The sequence below is a fragment of the Mya arenaria genome, chromosome 11, assembly GCF_026914265.1.
Source record: "Mya arenaria isolate MELC-2E11 chromosome 11, ASM2691426v1".
NCBI classification, from domain to species: Eukaryota; Metazoa; Mollusca; class Bivalvia; order Myida; family Myidae; genus Mya; species Mya arenaria.
Window position 1 is genome coordinate 64680246 of NC_069132.1, and position 19558 is coordinate 64699803.

Here is a 19558-nt window from a genome sequence, read left to right on the forward strand (position 1 = left end):
GGTTGTGGTGGTGGTTGTGATGATCATGATGATCATGATGATGATGATGATGATCATGATGATGATGATGATTTTTTTTCATACTAAACGCGTGCTCGGTGTTAACAAGATAATGTTGAATAGAAAATATATATATTTGTCTTATATGGTGAATTTCGGACAGAGGTGAAAACACAATTTCTTAAATATATCAATCTTCTTCCATAACTAAACAAGGTTATTAGACACACGGAAGTACGCCTTTTAAGAGTAAAATAAAACTCGCAATGAGATAAGAGAAACAGGAAGAAAGCTCGTATTTCATGGGTGTCATTAAATTAAGATTTCTAAGGGTTACACAAGTCTCTATTTCAACAACCTACCCGGAAGAAAAGACATATGATACTAAGTCAAACTGCAGACTTGATTTACCGATGCACAGTGTGTGTATACCACGTGCAGTGGCGGATCCAGGACTTTCTAAATGGGGGGGGGGCACAACTAATTATAAACATATCAAACTTTTTTGAATGCATTATTTTAATTGTATAATGACATGGCATTAACATTTGTCTTCACTGTCAATGATGTTTGGCAGATCAATTGAATTAAAATGATAGCATTTACTAATCTAAGATAAACCTTTCAAAAAACAACAAAGATATCTTGTCGGTTTGAGGAATCGAACCACGGTCGACGGATTAACAGGCTAAGTCGTTAACCACTCGTCAACCTGATACACGCATGTATATGCCGTAGAATAATTTAATATAATATAAACCTACAGTATATACTCAACGATACTGTAGGTACTTCGGATGTAATTGTCATTTAAGTTAACTGAAGTAAAAACAACTTGACAACAAATTCCAAAAAGGGTTTCAAATAAATTATTATGTATCAATTTACAAAGACTCTAGCATAATTCCGAGAACTAGACGATAATAAAGGCCGAAATGGTAAGTTTCAAGGCGGCAACGTTTAGAATTTAAACTTTTGTCAAATGTCTTATGCACACACATATCTTGTTGACACTCAATGACATATTTAAAAGCAATGACGAACATATAATGTGCACATGCTAACAGTTTAAAACAACTTATATTTCTGGTATGTGATATATTCTGAAAACAGTAAATTTACGCGTATAACTGCAGCCATATTTGTCTACTTTTGATCAGCTGTCTATGTAAAATGCGGCGCCGGTTTTTTATTATCGAATGTCGGGCCCCGATGTCATTTTCAAAATACTTTTTCGTGTCGTATACTCGATAATCAGGTTCAATTTTTTATTTGCTCAAATGCTTATATAAAATTTAAATTGTGACAAAACAACTTATTTATACAATTAAATCAATAAAGATGTACCACCAAAAAACATTACTTGCCGGCCCGCTGGGGGGGGGGGCACGGGCCCTCTTTGCCCCCCGGTAGACCCGCCACTGACGTGATAAATTACGTCATAAATGCTACGTCAGAAGGCAACACTTTGCTCCGAATGATAACACATATATGTGTAAAAGACTGATGCTGCTTGTACATGTGTCTATACTTTTTTAAAGCGTCAAAAGGGTCAAAGAGGCTTCCACAAACCCGCCTGTATTTTTAATTTCCCATGACAAGACCGGTAACTTCCCAATGTAAAAAAAGAGAATTTTGGCAGATCAATTAACAAAATATAAATTAGAAACGGCCATAGCAATGTGAAATATTGACGGATTTTGATTTTATATCTAGTTATGTTTGTAATGGCGTAACCTCGCATAACACATTCGGAACTCCACAGCCATTTTTATCGAAAACAACCTTGGATGCATGCCACATCAGAAGAAGTAGTTCGTAAAATTTTGAATTGCAGCGGACTTAAACATACCGATTTCTGAATATGTATACCGTCCATATATACATTAGAGGTTTTTTTCGATAAAAATGGCCGAGGAGTTCCGAACGCGCATAACAAATCCAATTGGAAAAAAATGTTCACGTTGTAATTGCTAGATAATTTGTTGGTTGTCTATTTATAAGTGTGTCATTTATGCAGGTTATAGCAAATATTTTTGTGCGATAGGGCTCGTAAGTTCATGTCGGTTTAGTTGTATTATATCTAGAATGCTGATTTATGATTTATATGTAGGTTTGTGGGTGGTGGGGGGAGGGGTTAGAGAGACCTTCCCATATAACATTTATACTATACTTTGCCTGAAATGGTTCACTTTGGTGTATCTTATTTATTTAATTCTACGATATTAATATGTTCCAGAGTAAACTTAGACAATGTTGCGTCCATTTTAACCCATTCGTCACTTGTATATCATACTATGCTCTTTAAAATGGCACATGGACATCATAGGCATACATGGTATTTTTTCAGGCGACCCCGTATGTGGCCCCGATTCCAGGCGGTGTCCACGACGGAACGGTTATACATGTGAAAGGAATAGCCGAAAGGCACCACAATGGGTGAGTACGAGGGTCGATCAGGGCCCGGTTCACAAAGCATCTATCTTAGTGATACTTTTCAACTTCTTACAATATCCACAAAAATACAGTCGAACCCCGTTGACTCAAACTCGCTTGGCTCGAATTCTTCGTTGGCTCGAGCTGGATGTTAAGGACCCATTTCTTTATACTCGGTTGGCTCGATTTTTCCGAGGCTCGAGGTATTTTCGCCGGTCGCTGGGAGTTCGAGCCAACGGAAGGCAGAAGATTGAAATACATGTTCAGCCCATAATAATTAAGACATGTTAACTACGGCATTATTTGTTACTGTCGTTGACAAGAGCATTTAAAACCATGTGCTTTGTTTAAAACAATGCTCTCATTTTGTTTGTGTCTGTAAAGAGTACCTCCCTTTTCTGTTAGTGTACAAACATTATAAGTTTGTTTTTTTAAAGTTATATGTCAATTTTACATGAATATCGGCCCAGGCCTGAAAAAGTGTTACAGTACTTGACCTGTTGGTCCGAATATAACGTAGATTACAGAGGATGATTGTTTATCTGTACAGTCATTTGTACATACATGTTTATAATCAATCTATAAACGTTTATGATCTGCTACAACCACTATTTCCATTTATGTTCTTGTTTTGTTTAAAATTCTTTTTTTTAATTCATTATTTTCAAGTGTATTTTAAACACATAAATGCTGATATCAGATGGCATTATGAAAAAAACTACATGGCGGGCCAGAATTTTACGTTAGATGGGGCGTAACACAGGGGGAGTAACCTTTTGACTTGTGCCCCACCCTAAGAACCGAAATTTATTTGGTTAAAAGTGTGGGGATCGGGGGTTTTGGCGTTCTCCCCAAAGAAAAATGTAACAATTTCTAGTCCGAAATGGTGCATTTTGGGCGTATTTTATTTCTATTTTTCTCCTGTATTAAAATAAATAGTAAATTCGGATGATTTAATGGGGAGAGGCGCCGGGTGCTCCCCCCCCCCTCTTGAACCGCTGATGTCAGGTTATTAATATCTTGTTATATATTTTTTCCCAGGTTCCTGATAGCGCTCCAGTGCAGCTGCAGTATTGACCCGAGGAGCGAGAGTCCCTTTGTGTTCAACCCAAGGTTCACCGACAACCAGGTGCGAATGTTTATTCTGCAGTACATTTCTGTTTTAATTTTAAAAAAAAAGATTAAAGCTCTTTAAACTTTAATAAACATGAATAAAGTTTCTGAGTATTCATAATTCAATGATTCATTTTTGTCTCAAAATTAAAATTTATTTTTTTACTGAAAAAGCAAAATGAACAAAATTGCCGGAGAAAATGAACAAATCAACCTTCTATTGATATTTCAACGGTTTCAAAGTTAAAAGTCATGTAAAAGAGTGTCACATTTAAAAAAAATCCGTATTTACAGATAAAAAACCGTGCTTACTTCTATCTACCTAAACATTTCCCCGATTTTACGTGCAGGTGATCAGGAACTCGCTGAGAGGCGGCTCGTGGGGAGCAGAGGAGCGGCACGGGGGTTTCCCCTTCAACCAGGGGTCGTCCTTCGACGTCGCAATTCACATCAAACAACAGCACTATTCCGTTAGTAAAAATGGTCAATTGTTGAAATGCTTTCTCCACAATAGTAAGACTTCAGTCTTTCAACACTCTACTAACCTAAATAATCAGCTTTTCGCTATTATTTTCATGACAAATACTGCAGAAAAATATGTAATGAGCGTGCCCCTTCATTGTCGGAAGGTACGCTACTTAATTCCGTTAAACTTCATTAATACCGCGGGGCAGTTGACCGACACAACCTCGTTTTAATAAAAATGCATGAGGTAGGGGAGACAACTTTTCTGCCAATAATTTCCCAAGTTGGATATTTTCAGTCAAATACCATGAAATGTCATTAGCCCCAGGGGCGTAGCTATCCCTCTATTTATGTGGACTCATTATTGTACTGGGGGTGGGGTGGGGGTGAGGGTGGGGACAAGCCCCCTCAAAAACATTGTGCAATCTGGGCGTTTTGATGTGCTTTCTTTAGTACCGGAATATGGACAGTTTTAGGATCATGTAGTCAAGTACGCATACTGCAACTTTGGCTGTTAGTTTTGTCAGAACCATGAGGATTCGGACGGGTACTCGCGTATAGGCAGCCTCGCGCCTGGCCTCCATGACCAAGTGGTCTTGACTGCTGTCAAAAAAACATTGTTCTGAATTGACGGACCTGTTCAAATCCGGCTTTAAAGTAAAATTACCGTCAAACACATAATTTTAACCAACCTATAACATCACAGGTACACGTGGACGGCCGCCATTTCTGTGACTACAGCCACCGGATGCCGAAGGAACGCGTGACGCACCTCACGTGTGAGCAAGGCATCCGCATCAAGGAGATCCGGTTTGAGGGAGGTTACCCACAACCGGTAAGTTATTGCTTCTTTACAGCAACCGGAAGGCATATCCATAACCATAATCATAAACTATACCCACATCCGGTAGGTTATTGCTTGTTTTCGACAACCGGAAGGCATATACATAACCATAATCATAAACTATACCCAGATCCGGTAGGTTATTGTTCGTTTTCAGCAACCGGAAGGCATATACATAACCATAATCATAACATATTTTGCCACTGAAGATTTGCTATGACTTTTGAAATGCATGACAAGGTTTTATACTGAATTCTTTTATCTCAGTTGTGACGGAAGCTGAAAGCTTGTAAGATCATTCCCGAGTCCGTCTCCTGGGCAGAAACCAGTACTGTGTCCTTTTTGAGACGCCATAAGGAAGTATCCCTTGTGGGGATTGAACCCACAACCTCTTGGCTCATGACGTATGGCTTACGGAAGTCATACACTGAGACATATAGATAAAGTTTGATGGAAGCAGAAGTTGTTTTCAGCCAGATTCCTTTTGTCATGCTAAAACATTATCAAAAGTTTAAATAAAAGCTCTAATGGAAATAATTATTTAAAAATGTAACAGGAAATATTCTACTTTGCCGAACTAGTTAAGGCTATGCACCAGTCAATTGTAACCACGACCCCCAAGTCCGCGAAATAGCGGGAACTTTGACTTTCGGTCCAGCCGATTCTCGGTAAGTCCTGGCCCTGCGGAGACAAACTGCTGATAAAATTCCCTCCAAATGCCCCCGCAACCCGGGGACATCTTAGTTACCCATACCCATTCCTCGCTATTATTGGCGCTAAAACAAAACGACCACATTCACTCGGCATTTGGGGCCACCTGGAGGGTAAAAAACGGCCCATTTCCCCCAAAATCTTTAGATATACCTGGGGTGGGGGCGTGGTTACAATTGACTGGTGCACAATATAATTCAAAATTATACATGTTCACATGCGAATGCCAATCGCCGTTGTTATGTGTTTATTCGTAAATATAAGTTTAATTACTCAATTTCAACAAAGTTTTTTTTTTAAATGAACCGTTGCCAACATAACTAATATGAAGGCCTCACTTTAAAAACGATCGCTCAAATTTGCATATAGGGATGTCATTGCTTTGAACATTATGGAGCGCCCATGTATTGGAACAGCCCGATGTCCCTTAGAACCTCTCCACTAGGGAGTGTAATGGGATGGCTCGAATAACAGTATGCATATCTCTAATATTTTCTTCTTTTAAAGCTGAACTCATGTTTTAAATTATTTGTCTTGAAACGAGCCAATTTTGCGAAAATCCATTTAAACCAATTATATAAGACTGCTGACAAAAAATCAGATCGTAGATTTTTAAATTTAAGTTCAAAAATTGATGTTTTATGCATTTTTCTTAAACCGTTAGAAACGGTTTAAGCCATTAAACATTAATTTTCGAGCGGAAATATGAAAATCTACGATCTGAATTTTTGTCAGCAATCTTTTATCATTGGTTTGCAGATATTTACGCAAAAAGTTGCTCTTTCCAAGACAAAAATTAAAAAAAAAAGTTGTTCAAATGGTCAATCTGTGAGAGTTGCAGCTTTTAAAGTATGCTAGATTTCATAGTGAAACATTGAGTAGTTAACGTCAAAGTTTATGAACAACTTGAAATCTATAGTGTTGAAATTACCACAGATCTAACCACCGCCTGTATTTTGCAACAATGTCTAGATAAACATTTTGAAATGCACTTTAATGATGATATTTATGATGATGAATTCAGAACATGTTAGGCTGTGAAGATTATATTTGAAAGTTATCTATCAAAGTAATCGACTTACCCTGTTTTTATCACAAAAGCGAATAGGTTATGAGGGTACGTGTTAAAACGAAGTGAGGGTCCGTTAAAACCTGATTGCGATTTGACACCTCTACCCCTTCCTTGCTAAAATGACTATCATAATTATCAGTTACTCTACATGGCGGTAAACTAATTAATTACAAGTGATACTGAAACAGCAACAGAAACTAGAAGGACACATTAAGTTGTCAAACATTTCAAGGGACTCGCTTGTTTTTTGTCCATTTTTTCCACGAATATGCACCTATAAAAACACTAATTTTGAAATTATTTTCCTCTTTGAAACCGAAATTGTCGTAAAAACAGTTGAAGCATCAATAAATATTTGGTTTAAAACTCACGCCGGTACAGTTAATGAAAAATTAGAAAGCTGTAGACCAAACCTCTCGCCAAAAAGGACTTATACACAAACATCAAACGGATCAATTAACCTTTCAACCTTTCGTTGAATCTTGTTACTCACGCTTTTCAAAGTCGTGGACTGCAAAGATAATATTTGAGCATATATATCGAAATTTGTAAATGGTCCCAGCTGTCAGTATCATAGTTTTAACACTTCTAATGATTTGCCACACTTGATTTCGTAATCCAAAAAGTGTATTTTACAAAAAAAGGTTTGCACCCTTTCCTCAGAACCGAAATGGATTTGGTTTAAAATCTTTCCAGGGGGTTAGGCTACTCATCTTAGAAAATTGTATCAATTTCCAGTCCGAAATGGTGCCTACTGGGTGTATTTTATTACTTCTTTCTTCTATATTTTAATAAAAAGTAAACTTGGACAATCTAAGGGGGCGATTCGCTAGTGCAGACAGACTTCACATGCATTAACACAGGTTTTTCAATAACCTTCGGGGCTACCACTTTAGAACGGTCTGACAACCAGGAGTTTTATTTTAGAATATAAATGCAATTAGAGAAGCCGGTCGGCTTCATTATAAGGAAAAAACCTTTTATAATATGTTAAAAGTGTTAAACTATTTTAAACCAAGATTTTTAACATGTTTGACTATAATAGATATCGCATTGTCCCTGTATTATCCCAATGTGATAACGTTAACATATCGTCACCTTAGTGCAATAACTCAATATCTGCTTCTATTTCTATATGCAGTTACTGAGTTATTACACTAAGGTGACGATATAGTACTTGCATTAATAGTACATACTCATGGCCTATATTTGAAATATTGGACGACCAGGTCAATACTCAATAGGTCAACGCTCGTTGACCCTTCGTTTTATCAAGTCAAGTCAAGTCAAGTCAAGTCAATATTTGTTTATTGTCGGATTCAATATATAATTCGCCAACAGACCCTATTTCGCCAATAAAACAAATAAAACTAACTTAAAATACATCTTTTCTTGCCCTTACCATTTTGTGCACTTTATTTAAACAAACACCAAACCACGTTTAAAGCAGAAATATGATAGGGTTTTTAGTACTGCGTTTAGATCCGGGAGGTTGTATTCGACTTGTGCCTCGTGAAATCCGAATCTGCAAAAATCAACGAGAGTCGAATACGACATTCTGAATCAAAACGCAGTACTAATAACCCTTTTATAATATACATTACTGGTTAGATCACTTAAAAGCCACATGTTTTCATTATAAATGTTATTTAAGGACGCACTATTTTGTTTTATGACGTCATTTTAACATTGCGCAATGATAAAGGTTATGACGTGACGTCACAAGAGTGGAATATGGCAGTATTGCACTGGAGTGGAATACGGACTACCGTATTTTGCGATATGTATTGCGTGTTGATTTATGATAGGCATATAATAAAGCTTATTATGCGTTACTTTCATTTGCTTGATTCATTTTATGTTCTTCGAAAGTTTTTATGCACTATGAAATCAACTAAATCTTAAATAACGATATATCTTACTGATACTGCCACCTCACTTGAAAAAAACCTCACACCATAAGGTAATAAGTTCTAAACAAAACTATGGAAATAATATCTTTAAATTAGAAGGTTTCTGTTGTTCAAACTTTCGATAATTCATTGTCAGTGTATAATGTTTAATTCAACATTTTAGACATTTTTTTTTATTTATATGAAGACTTTTGAATTATATGGCTCATGATATCATCGAAAATAAACCTTATGTTATCATGATATCATCGAAAATAAACCTTATGTTATGTGATATCTCCACTGTCTCAAAATGAATGTGTATAATGTATAGTGTATAATTACAACTTTGAGCAGGCGCGAGTAAATGCTTAAATCCTATTGGATAAGACAACCCATGTGATATTCATTCATTTCTCCATGAAGCATTCGTGTAAACAAATCAGCTTATTAATATTCATAACCGGGCTACTTTCTATTTACAACCCATGACGTCAAGTAATAGTAGGAAGTTGTTTACATGTGTATTTTCCTTCTTAAAAAATTGGGTTAAAAAAAGCAACAATTGAACAAAAACCTTTTAAAATTGTTGATCTTGTATTGTATTTTTTTATTATAAATGATAATAACTTGATTGCGGAGAACTGGAAGCTGAAAGTTCGTCTGCAGCAGAGAGTAAACATGGCGGATGATATGTCAGATTTCGACTTGTTTAAAGATCTTTTTGTTAGTTTCGAGTTGTTTTTGCCGAAATTGAGTGAGAAAACTGCTACTGTTTTGATTTCTCACGAAATTGAAGAACTGATGAACATTTTATTAGATGATTTGTCTGAAGTTACAAATAAAAATGAAAGAGAAGATGAAAGTTAAGATCTAGGTCATAATGAAACTAATGACATGCCGACAATTCATGAATATAAACAACAGGGCAGTAAAAGATATTGTCTTAGGCAAGGAAAAATGGAAGATACATTTCAGAGTTTAAACAAGTCACCTTTATGTAAATATCTTACGTGAAAAGAACTGTTAATGCAAATTTGGTGCAATTTCTCCGACACTTCATACAAAACGCACAAAAAAATGCTCAATTCTTAAATACATACTGTAACATGTTTTGTTTTGACTATACTTAGGTCATTTGATAATGCCTTTATTATGAATAAATCTTGAATCTCGATAGTGATCAAAGGGGACTAAATGTCGCAGAACATTTGAAAATAATTATCTACTGTAGTGCCTTCCCTTTAATATTTAAATAACAATGAAACGCAGAGGTATACATTTTGTAAAGGTTAAATCCTACCATTATAAGTGCCTATACATTTCTAAAAATGAAATAAAAAGTTGTTAAAATAAACATCTTTGACCAAAATTTAATATAATTCCGAGCGAAAGAAGACTATGACAGCCATACATATTCTTAAAATACAACATGTCATTTGAAGCCAATACAGGGGTTATTCCTAAGAAAAATATCTCCAGTTGAAAAATAAAACTTTAAAATCCACATTGTCCGACTTGAAAAGCTATCCGAATTAAAACAACTTGAGCAGCAGTCAATGTTTTCATCTCCACGGGTTCACAAAGGGATGTAGCAAGGATACAAAGTTCAGGAATACTTCTCACAATTTAAAAAAAAAAATGACATTATCTTATCCCCAGTGTAACAATATATCAATATTTGTTACCATCAGCATTTCATATAGAGATATGGTAATGATGACGTCATTACTTAAGGGCCTTCCACATTGCAAAAGTGGGTGGGGAAGGCCATAAATTTAATGAAAAGTTCATGTTTTACCAAGTTTTGAGGAAACATCTTTTTTCATGTGTTACAGTATAATAAACTTTTGCAAAATATTTCGGGGTAATATGGAATTGAGCAATTTTTACGAAAGAAGCTTTTATCAGTTTTTGGTTCAAAAAGCATTTGCATATTTTCGGAAAAGTCTGCCGGCAATATAAAAATATTATTGTGTGAAAATGCTCCAAACTACCAAATTAACCATGTCTTGCGGATTCTTGATGATAACGGTTCAATAAGAAAGATATTCAAGAAAATAATACAGAACCGTGGATTAAATTCATGTCCAGGTCACAAAAAGGCAACAATCTTACTCAAAACACTTACAATCACATCAAAGCCGCAATACATTCTTGATGTGGTAGTCCTGACGATTCTGAAACAGACATAATAATTTGGTGTAAAGACATTTCCGTAAAAATGTAAATGCAAATCCTAATGTAAATCTGATAAAATCTCATTCAATTAAAGTTGCCCAACTCCTTATTACACCTACCCATGTTGCACGGATGTTTGCAAAAGACTGAAATTCAAAACTTAATATATTTTATTTTATTTTTTAAATATTTCTGTTGTGGTCAGTCAACTCACTTTTACACTATTGAAGGCCTTTAAACTACTAATTTAGTAACCAAGTCATCTTAATTTGGATGTTTTTTGTATTAGAGGTATGAAAAATATGAATGTTAAATGCGGCTAATTATCAGTAAAAACTTTTTTCAGGACCACTTACAGGGTATATGCTGTAAAATTAAAAGTGTGTGTGTTTCAAATACTGTATAACCAAGCATGTTGTTGATAAAATGCTGCAATGTTTTGTTGTTGTTGTTTGTTTGTTTTTTCATCTTTTTTTATTTTGTTATAAAAATACGACCATAAAAAAGCACACACAAAAACAATAACAACATTTATACCTTGGATAGGTATTGCACTGTCAAAATTTCACTTAAAACTCTTTCATTGGAAATGTGATGAGTACCAAAAGTGAGATTCAAAAATACCAATATCCTCTATATTTGTATGCGAAGTCAAAGAAATATTCAAAAACCTTATTTTTGCTGTAGGCAAAACACACAATAAGTCGTTTTGTTGTTACAGGGTCATCACGGCCACCACCCTCCCCACCATGGACACCACCCGCCCCAGCATGGGTCGGGAAATATTGGGGCAGCTTTCGGAAAGTTTGTAGGAGGAGTTCTTAATGAAATGGCCCATGCTGGCCAGAACAATGTATGTTATAAGTGACCGCTGTCAACGAGTTGGCACATTTATCCCGACTATCGACACCTCACATGTCAATAACAATTTCTGCTAATACATTTGCATTACCAAGACTGTTGCACGTATAAAATATTTATGTAGCTATCCCTCCTGACATTTTCCAATCAACGTAGCCTTTCCATTGGGTCATCTCTGACGCTTCATGTCCTCCTACAAACTTTACTTTATATACACTCTTCGCACTATTTTTGTTCATTTAGCACAAATGATATGGAAACAAGCTAAAGGCTGTCAAACAGACCTTCTTGTAAACTATAGAAAGCATAGGCATTATTTTGGCTAATACAAGGATATAGAACGTAGGGTCATATTCAGAAAAAAAGAAGTCTTAAAACGCCTTTTCAGAAAGTGTTCAATGTTAAAAAATACAATGAAATATTAATGGTGTAGATGGTTGTATTTAATTTTTCCATTGGGCCTTTATATTTTTGTGTTGTTCTTCTGTCAACTAATAACAGCAATGCTAGATCGGTCATGCACAACTCAAACATATGAAATCTAATCAGTTTTGAGAATTTGACAATAATTCTTATTCTTACATTTCGCAAATATACTATTTTTTTAACAATATATTGGCTCAAAAAGTATAAACATATGAAAAGAAGTACGGATCTGAACAAAAAGTTTTAAACAATTAAAAACTAGGTAAGAGAAGTCCGCTTGACAGCCTAAAGCAACCATGTATGGAATTTGTATATAAACTATATTTAAAATGTTTCAGCTTCAGTTTTTACCATGTGTTAACCTTGTGTTAACAACGTGACATACTTGTTGCAAAGTTATAACAATATTTTCATTTAATTGTTCACATCAATATACGGTCTTTTTCAGACTCCCTCCTTCCCTGGGTCGGGACCAATTTACAACCCGGTATGTGAACTAATTTGTTATAATGCATATAAAACCATTACATAACGGTCAACTTTTCACTCTCTATCATCACCAGTGACCTACGATGTATGTAGTGCTTGACTCAAGGTCACAGACTGTCACATTGCACTCTCTACCACTGCCAGTGACCTACATTGTATGTAGTGCTTGACTCAAGGTCACGGATAGTCGCATTGCATTACTTTACGTGTTCACGATGACACAGAAAATAACTATGTGCAGCCTGAGTAAAGTCATGAAAATGTTATGTCACCTTTTTCACTCACATTTGTTGAGACACGTGATTTTCCTTGACTTATATTTACTGAAATACGTGAATTGACTTGACCTTCAGTTAATGCGACAACTAGTCATTGCACACGTACGTCTTTCATACATTTATCAATCATAAAAATGCATGATTTTAACACGAGTCACTGTATTTAAACTAAAGAATCCGATACAGATATTAAATTATTTGATACGAATTATATAGTTTAAATACAGTGACTCATATTAAAATCGTGCATTTTTATGATTGATAAAAAAATCTACATTGCATCGTCTTTAATATTTACCTCATTTTTTCCATCTTGTACATGACTATGAGAGAATAGGCGTGTAGATTTTCACGAGTAGTTATTACATTTTTGATTATTTATTTGTCTGTGACAGCCTGTTCCGTTTGTCCACCACCTTGGCGGCCTCTACCCGAACAAGATGATCGTCATCAGCGGCATTCCCCACCCCGGTGCAAGCAGGTATGCACATAGAGTTAATGGAGTTGATTTTGGTAACTTATTATTTTTTTATTTTGAAATGTGAACATATGTGAATGAAGCATTTAAAGTCGGATTTTTCTTGTGGCAATTAATGTTATTTTCTAATTGTTTTGAATGCTACACTAGTAATACAATATTAAAAACAAACTCGGAGGAGACTTATATTTTAAAGTTTGTCATAATAGATAAGTGCTGGGACAAGGGTGAAATTAGGCCCACACAAACATAGTTTGAGCCCCCAGTAGACTCATATTCAAGTGAGATATTTAGATGCGTGTGTTGCCTGGTGTTTGTATTTGTGTCTGTGGTGTTTATACGTTCATGTCTTTGGTTCATTTAGGATCTTGACGTGTGCATCTTAACAAGGCTTATTTTTTAGTTCTTGACTGCTGGGCTTGTCTTGTATTTTTATGGTAAATAACTTATTATCGATTCTGGAAGGATGTTAATGAAGCAATTGAAAGTAAGTTTGTTCTTGTGGTAATACATACAATATTATAATTTTCTGATTTTCTGTGAAATTCAAAAGGTAAATCGAATTATTCAAAAACTTAAGATGGAGAAAAAAGTGAATTTGATGCACTTCTTACATGCAATAATACAATTAAAAATACGGCGACAAGCCAAGTAGTCGAAAAATGAAAAATAAAATAGTTAAGGGACACAATGTAAGATCCATAATGTCAATGAACTAAAGACACAAACATACTTACATCATATTCACAAATCCAAACATCAAAAACAAACTAACACCACATACCCAAACACATTAAATCCTCTAATGTAAGTTCAAACGTATTAGCAGCGACATTCTTTCTCTTATGCCAGGAACAAAATAAACGACTCAAATGGTATTGACATAGAACAATGTTTACTGTTAGAAATCTGTTAGGAGTGAGTTTTGCATGAAGTCTCAAATATAAAAACAATACGTTTTAAACGGGTAAATAATGTTAATAGTGTTTATCTAGGTTCAGTGTTAACTTTCAAAATGGCTCCGACATCGCCTTTCACCTCGACGTCAGGTTTAATTTCGGCAATTCGCACAACGTTGTCGTACGGAACCATATGAGCCATCATTGTTGGGGCTCAGAAGAAAGGGACCTTGCATGGTTCCCGTTTAGCCCTGACGCGTGGTTTGAAATGATGATTATGGTCGAAATGTCATCGTACAAGGTACTCCACAGCACGGCCGTATTCTAGATTTGTGGTGTAAATAAAAGACCAGATAGAAGGCGAAAATGGCACGCCTTCTGATATTTATTGTCTTTGTGTAAATAATACCTTACGCTACCCTAACCCTAACCAACCCTAACCCAAGTGGCATGTATGATTAACTTCGCCTACGTCAGCTACTTGATATTATTTTGATTTTACGCCTCTAGCTTACTTAGTTAGACTAACAGTCTGCGCAACTCGCAAGCAATGTTAGCATGTAATGTGTGTTAGACTTGTAGAATATAACTAAAACCTTCGATATAATCAAACCTTCAATTATTTATTAAATATATTGTTATGAAATTTCGCATACATATTCCTTATCTGAATGCGAGCATCTTGCGCTTGTTTTTGTACCATTGTTCAATATGAACGAACAAAAACTAAACACTAGGATGTCCGTTTAATAAAAGTCCGAAGTATCCATCAAAGTCAAAGCTTTTACAAACGGCGCCTTGTAGCAAGTGGCATATAAAACTGGACTATATGGTTGCCACTGTCATCTTAACGTATTGATGTCGATACAATTAAGACGACCAGGGCACAAAAAGGTATGCTTTGTTTCAGGAAAAAGGGCACTTACTTTAAAGGTGTAATATAAACTTATGACTTTATTGCTCGCAAAGTGGAGCAACCGCAATAACCTTTGGTGTGACAGCATTTTATAGCTGCAATTTCCAAAACAGCAAACGTCAAATCCTTAAACGCCCTCCGCGTGCTCCGTGACATCTGATATTCAAACACAATATATTGTTAATCATCAATGTCATACGTCGTCCTAGGTTTACAGTGTATATCCAACAAGGGAGCCACCACGAGCCGCACGAGATTGCTATGTGCGTTGATGCTCGCTTCTGGTTTAACAACGAGAGCAATTCTGTCGTGCGTAACCATAAGCAGGGTGGATGGGGATCAGAGGAGAGGACTATTCCATTTTTCCCGTTTGCTCAGAATGCCCCATTTGAAATGATTATCTTGGTTGAGCACCATCAGTTTAAGGTACAGAGAAGGTTTGGTTCACCAAGACCCTAGAACCAGGCACTGCTAGATTAATAGCTTCTTGGTGTCTATAGCACACAATGTATCTCCTTGTACACACAATGTATCTCCTCTTACATATTCAAATAAAGAAAACGGTTAAAGTATGTAATAATAAGGTATTTAACTGCATTTTTTTTAAATGCAACTTCTATCCACTGCCCAGTCCCCAATCTCTATCAAAACCCAGCACACACACACACACAAGTGTTTTTGAACCTTAACCTGATTGAGCTATAAAGCACCTACAATTTTTGTAAAAACCAAGTATTTTGCAAATTACTTAGGATGGACACAGGTAAAATTTTAAAGAAATAGCGCCAAATTTTGGTAATAAATATTTAAGACGATAAAACAAGTATATTTAGGACAGAAAATATGGTTTAGTCACTGTTAAAAGATAGCTGAGATATTTGAGCATACGGGCATTTTAACTGTAGGTGAACCTGGCTGTTCAATGTAACACCATTTTGCAATGTCAACTGGAAACAGATTTTATGATTTTCTCCGCTGTGGCACATGGAAGAAACATGAACCTAAGTTGTAAAGCTTCAGTTCCAGGCAGGAATATTACTATTGTGTCGTAGCCAGTAACACTGGCCATTTAATTGGCAATGGAGAATGAGCAATTATGTTTCTATAAAAATGGTTTGAGCAGAGTATCTTGTTCGTAAATATGTGTGTCATGATGCATACAATTAAAATTGAAATCTGAGTGAAAAAATGTAAGATTTGTCTTAAGGAACCACTTTCCCGGGGAAATTTGAAAAGAGCTGATTTTATGGAAAAGAACACTTCGACATTGCAAAATATTCGAAGTATAATGTAAAATGGCATGGATGCTCTTCAATATCTGTTTGTTAGAATAGTATTTTATTTTGCATGCAAATCAAAAATGAATTATATACACTTTAGACAATTGGCTCAACATATCTCAATTGTGGACATCAATTTGAATATTGAAAAGTTTACGTCTAGAGAGGTTTTTTTTAAAAAACCCGCTGAGATATGATATAAGAGTTTATAGGCTATTCATATTTTTCTTTGAAGTTTAGATTTTTTTCATGGAAGGATAAAACGTTTATAGAAGTATTCATACTTATTCCGCTGTCATTTTGTACATTTAAGTAACATGAGATTATCTTTTCATGCTATGTGTTTTTGAAAAAGAATAATTTATACAAAAGGCCATTCTAATACCAAAATTTATAGGCAGTAGAAATAGTTATTAAGGCATGTCAAAACTGGTTACCCTGCACACTATATACAGTATCCATCACACCAAAACATGCTGACATTTGCTTTATATATCTGCATATGTAGACCATATATCCTGCAACTGCATGTCCAACAGTCTGCTTAACAAACTCAACGTAAATTAACCCAGGGGTCGTATTCAATATCGTTCTTATCCTTGTCCTTCGACACACCCCAATGATTCCATTGGTCAGTTATTTATACAGTCCAATCAAAACGCTCAGATTCTACTCTAAAGTTCAAGTCAACTCAAAGTAGGATATTGAATACGGACCCTATTGAACATATACAAGAAAAAAGAAACAGCATTCACAATAATAACGTTTCTGAAATATCAATAGAATTATATGTTTTAAAGGTAAAATCATTCTGAAAATTGTCTCGTTATTGTGAGGAAGTACCTCTTTGTATCACAGTATATAATTATTGTATGGCAGCATGTGTGACATTGATATTGTAAGCCCGAGAGCAGAATGTCATCCGAGGCGTTAGCATTCTCTTTCGAGGGTTGACAATATCAATGTCACACATGCTGCCATATGATATTTATTTTATTATACCGAACAAAATTAAGTTCATAAAAAGTTTTTAATTCATTTAACTTAACAAGGGAAACAAAATATAAAATAATAAAATGATTATATCTAGAACAAAATTCCACCGTTAATTATTCTAAAATTCCTTCAAAATCTGACAGTTCCTGTCGTCTGATGTTTTTGTGTATACTTTGAATAGTGACGTCACTGCTGTATGTGTATAAGGGAGGCAATCACGTCATGATTTAGCTAAAATATTATAGCAGTTATTTGCCCTTATATGACATTCAAAATGTCACTGCGGTCACATGACCTGACAGTGAATTTTCGCTTGGTCACGTGTCAAAAAGGTTGAAAATGTTTCTTATCGTCAAAATATCTCTTTTTAATTAATGAGATTTTACCATTGTAGACAAAAGTGGGGTATAATAATAACGTTTATGTATCAAACTACTGAGGTAAAGAGCACGAAATCATCGAAATACTTGACGTTGTTTTCGATGCATGGCGTGTTATGCGCAGTTTCTTTTTTCCGGTAGTACAGATTGCAAAATATCCTTTGTTGTACTCTTTTTAAAACAAACTTTGGTTATGCATCTAAACATTCGACACAATTATGGTCAATTATAATGACGACCACTTCTTAGCTTTGCATAACACGCAGAAAAGCATTTATTAATAGCTTCAACTTCGAAAATTCAGAGGTCCTCGGACATTTTTATCGAAAACAACCTCTGATGTATATGGACGGTCTACGATATCAGAAATCGGTACACTTTAAATACACTGCAAGTAGATCGCGTAGTAATTTCAATTTAGCAGTTAAACCTTATGACTTATCTCTTGGGAATCTTAATTATGTTTGCAATAATACACTTTATTGGCAATCAGTTTAAACTTAGATATTTATACAAATACAATCCAAAACACTACATTTGATTAATAATATAATAAATAAAACACAACCAACTACTTATACTGATATACCGGCATACATCCGAGATTGTTTTCAATAAGATGGCCGAGGTACTCCAAATGCCACTATCATAACTTTCTTGTTGTAGCGTTGTATTGTTCAAGCTCTTAGTACCTAAAGTCAATCAGTAACTTTATTTTAGCATTGTTTAATGAAACTTTAAGCTTAAACTTAATCAAATTTTCAAGGTTTTCAGACAGTATAAATATTATTATTTATATAATAATATCCAAGTTTTACATTTTAAAAGCTTTGATGTATAATTTTGTTTATAGATTATAAACTGTTATTTCAAGTCAAGAAAAACTGTGGTATTCTGTTATATTAAAGTATTCTCTAACTATAATATATACATTACATTGCATAGAATCTCCATGGAATGAGATCAGATGCTGTCGAAATCCGTTGGCTCGAATTCCTCGTTGGCTCGAACTAGATGTTAAGGACCGATTTCATATATATTAAAGGTGAACAATCCCGCTTGGGTTTAATTTACCGAGGCTCGAGGTATTTTCGCCGGTCCCTGGGAGTTCGAGCAAACGGGGTTCCACTGTACCTAAATGTTGTTGGTCGCATGTCCATTGACTCTGTACCTCGTTAACAACCATGGTATTTTTCGTTCATTGTCTTACTGCTTCACAAGGTTGCTGTGAACAACCAGCATTTGATGGAGTTCCGCCATCGTATCCAGCCATTGGGCCGCTTCGACACCCTCCGTATTGACGGAGACCTTCGCCTGACACAGGTCCGTTTCCAGGGATAAACAGTTCCTGTTGGTGTGACGTTAACATCGATATAAATGACTTCAATCAACGGGTGTGACGTCATTTTAAATACAAGATAAGAATTTATGTGAGGACACATACAAAGACATTGTTTTCATAATATATTTGATGTATTTTGTTTTCCATATAATCACATTGATTGTTTGCACACCTACTGATTTGACATAGTATGAAACCACCATTACAGAGCTTAGTATAAGTAAACAACTTGTTTGTTTTGTTTATGCCTCTTTTGAAAAGTAATTGGCACTTCGTGTTTAGTTTTAATTGGAGATAATTATAGTTGTTTGTGTTAATTTCATTCTTTAACTGACTTTATAATGTTTTGAATATGGCAAGAATTGTATAAACAACAAAAAAGAGTTTTCAAAACTGTAACTTGTAAGGTAATTTATTTGGCTGTATATAAACATAAGTCATTGCATGTATGTGAAATATGTCAAACACTGGTTTATTCCAAATAAAAGCGTTATCTATA

General features: G+C 35.2%; 1 protein-coding gene across 4 annotated transcripts in view; it reads left to right on the forward strand.

Annotated features, from left to right (window-relative positions):
• LOC128208189 (galectin-4-like) overlaps positions 1-19558 on the forward strand; it is a 20357-nt gene extending 799 nt beyond the window's left edge. Inside the window, exons 2-10 of one of the 4 annotated variants that reach the window (XM_052911623.1) lie at positions 2351-2439; positions 3478-3565; positions 3900-4019; positions 4721-4849; positions 11436-11567; positions 12450-12488; positions 13164-13249; positions 15271-15487; positions 18939-19558. In XM_052911623.1, coding sequence (XP_052767583.1) covers positions 2351-2439; positions 3478-3565; positions 3900-4019; positions 4721-4849; positions 11436-11567; positions 12450-12488; positions 13164-13249; positions 15271-15487; positions 18939-19058 — 1020 coding nt within the window. In that variant the 3' untranslated portion in view covers positions 19059-19558. Of the gene's footprint in view, positions 1-2350; positions 2440-3477; positions 3566-3899; positions 4020-4720; positions 4850-11435; positions 11568-12449; positions 12489-13163; positions 13250-14241; positions 14447-15270; positions 15488-18938 lie in introns of all 4 variants that reach the window. The other 3 variants (XM_052911624.1, XM_052911625.1, XM_052911626.1) reach the window with 3 other exon arrangements.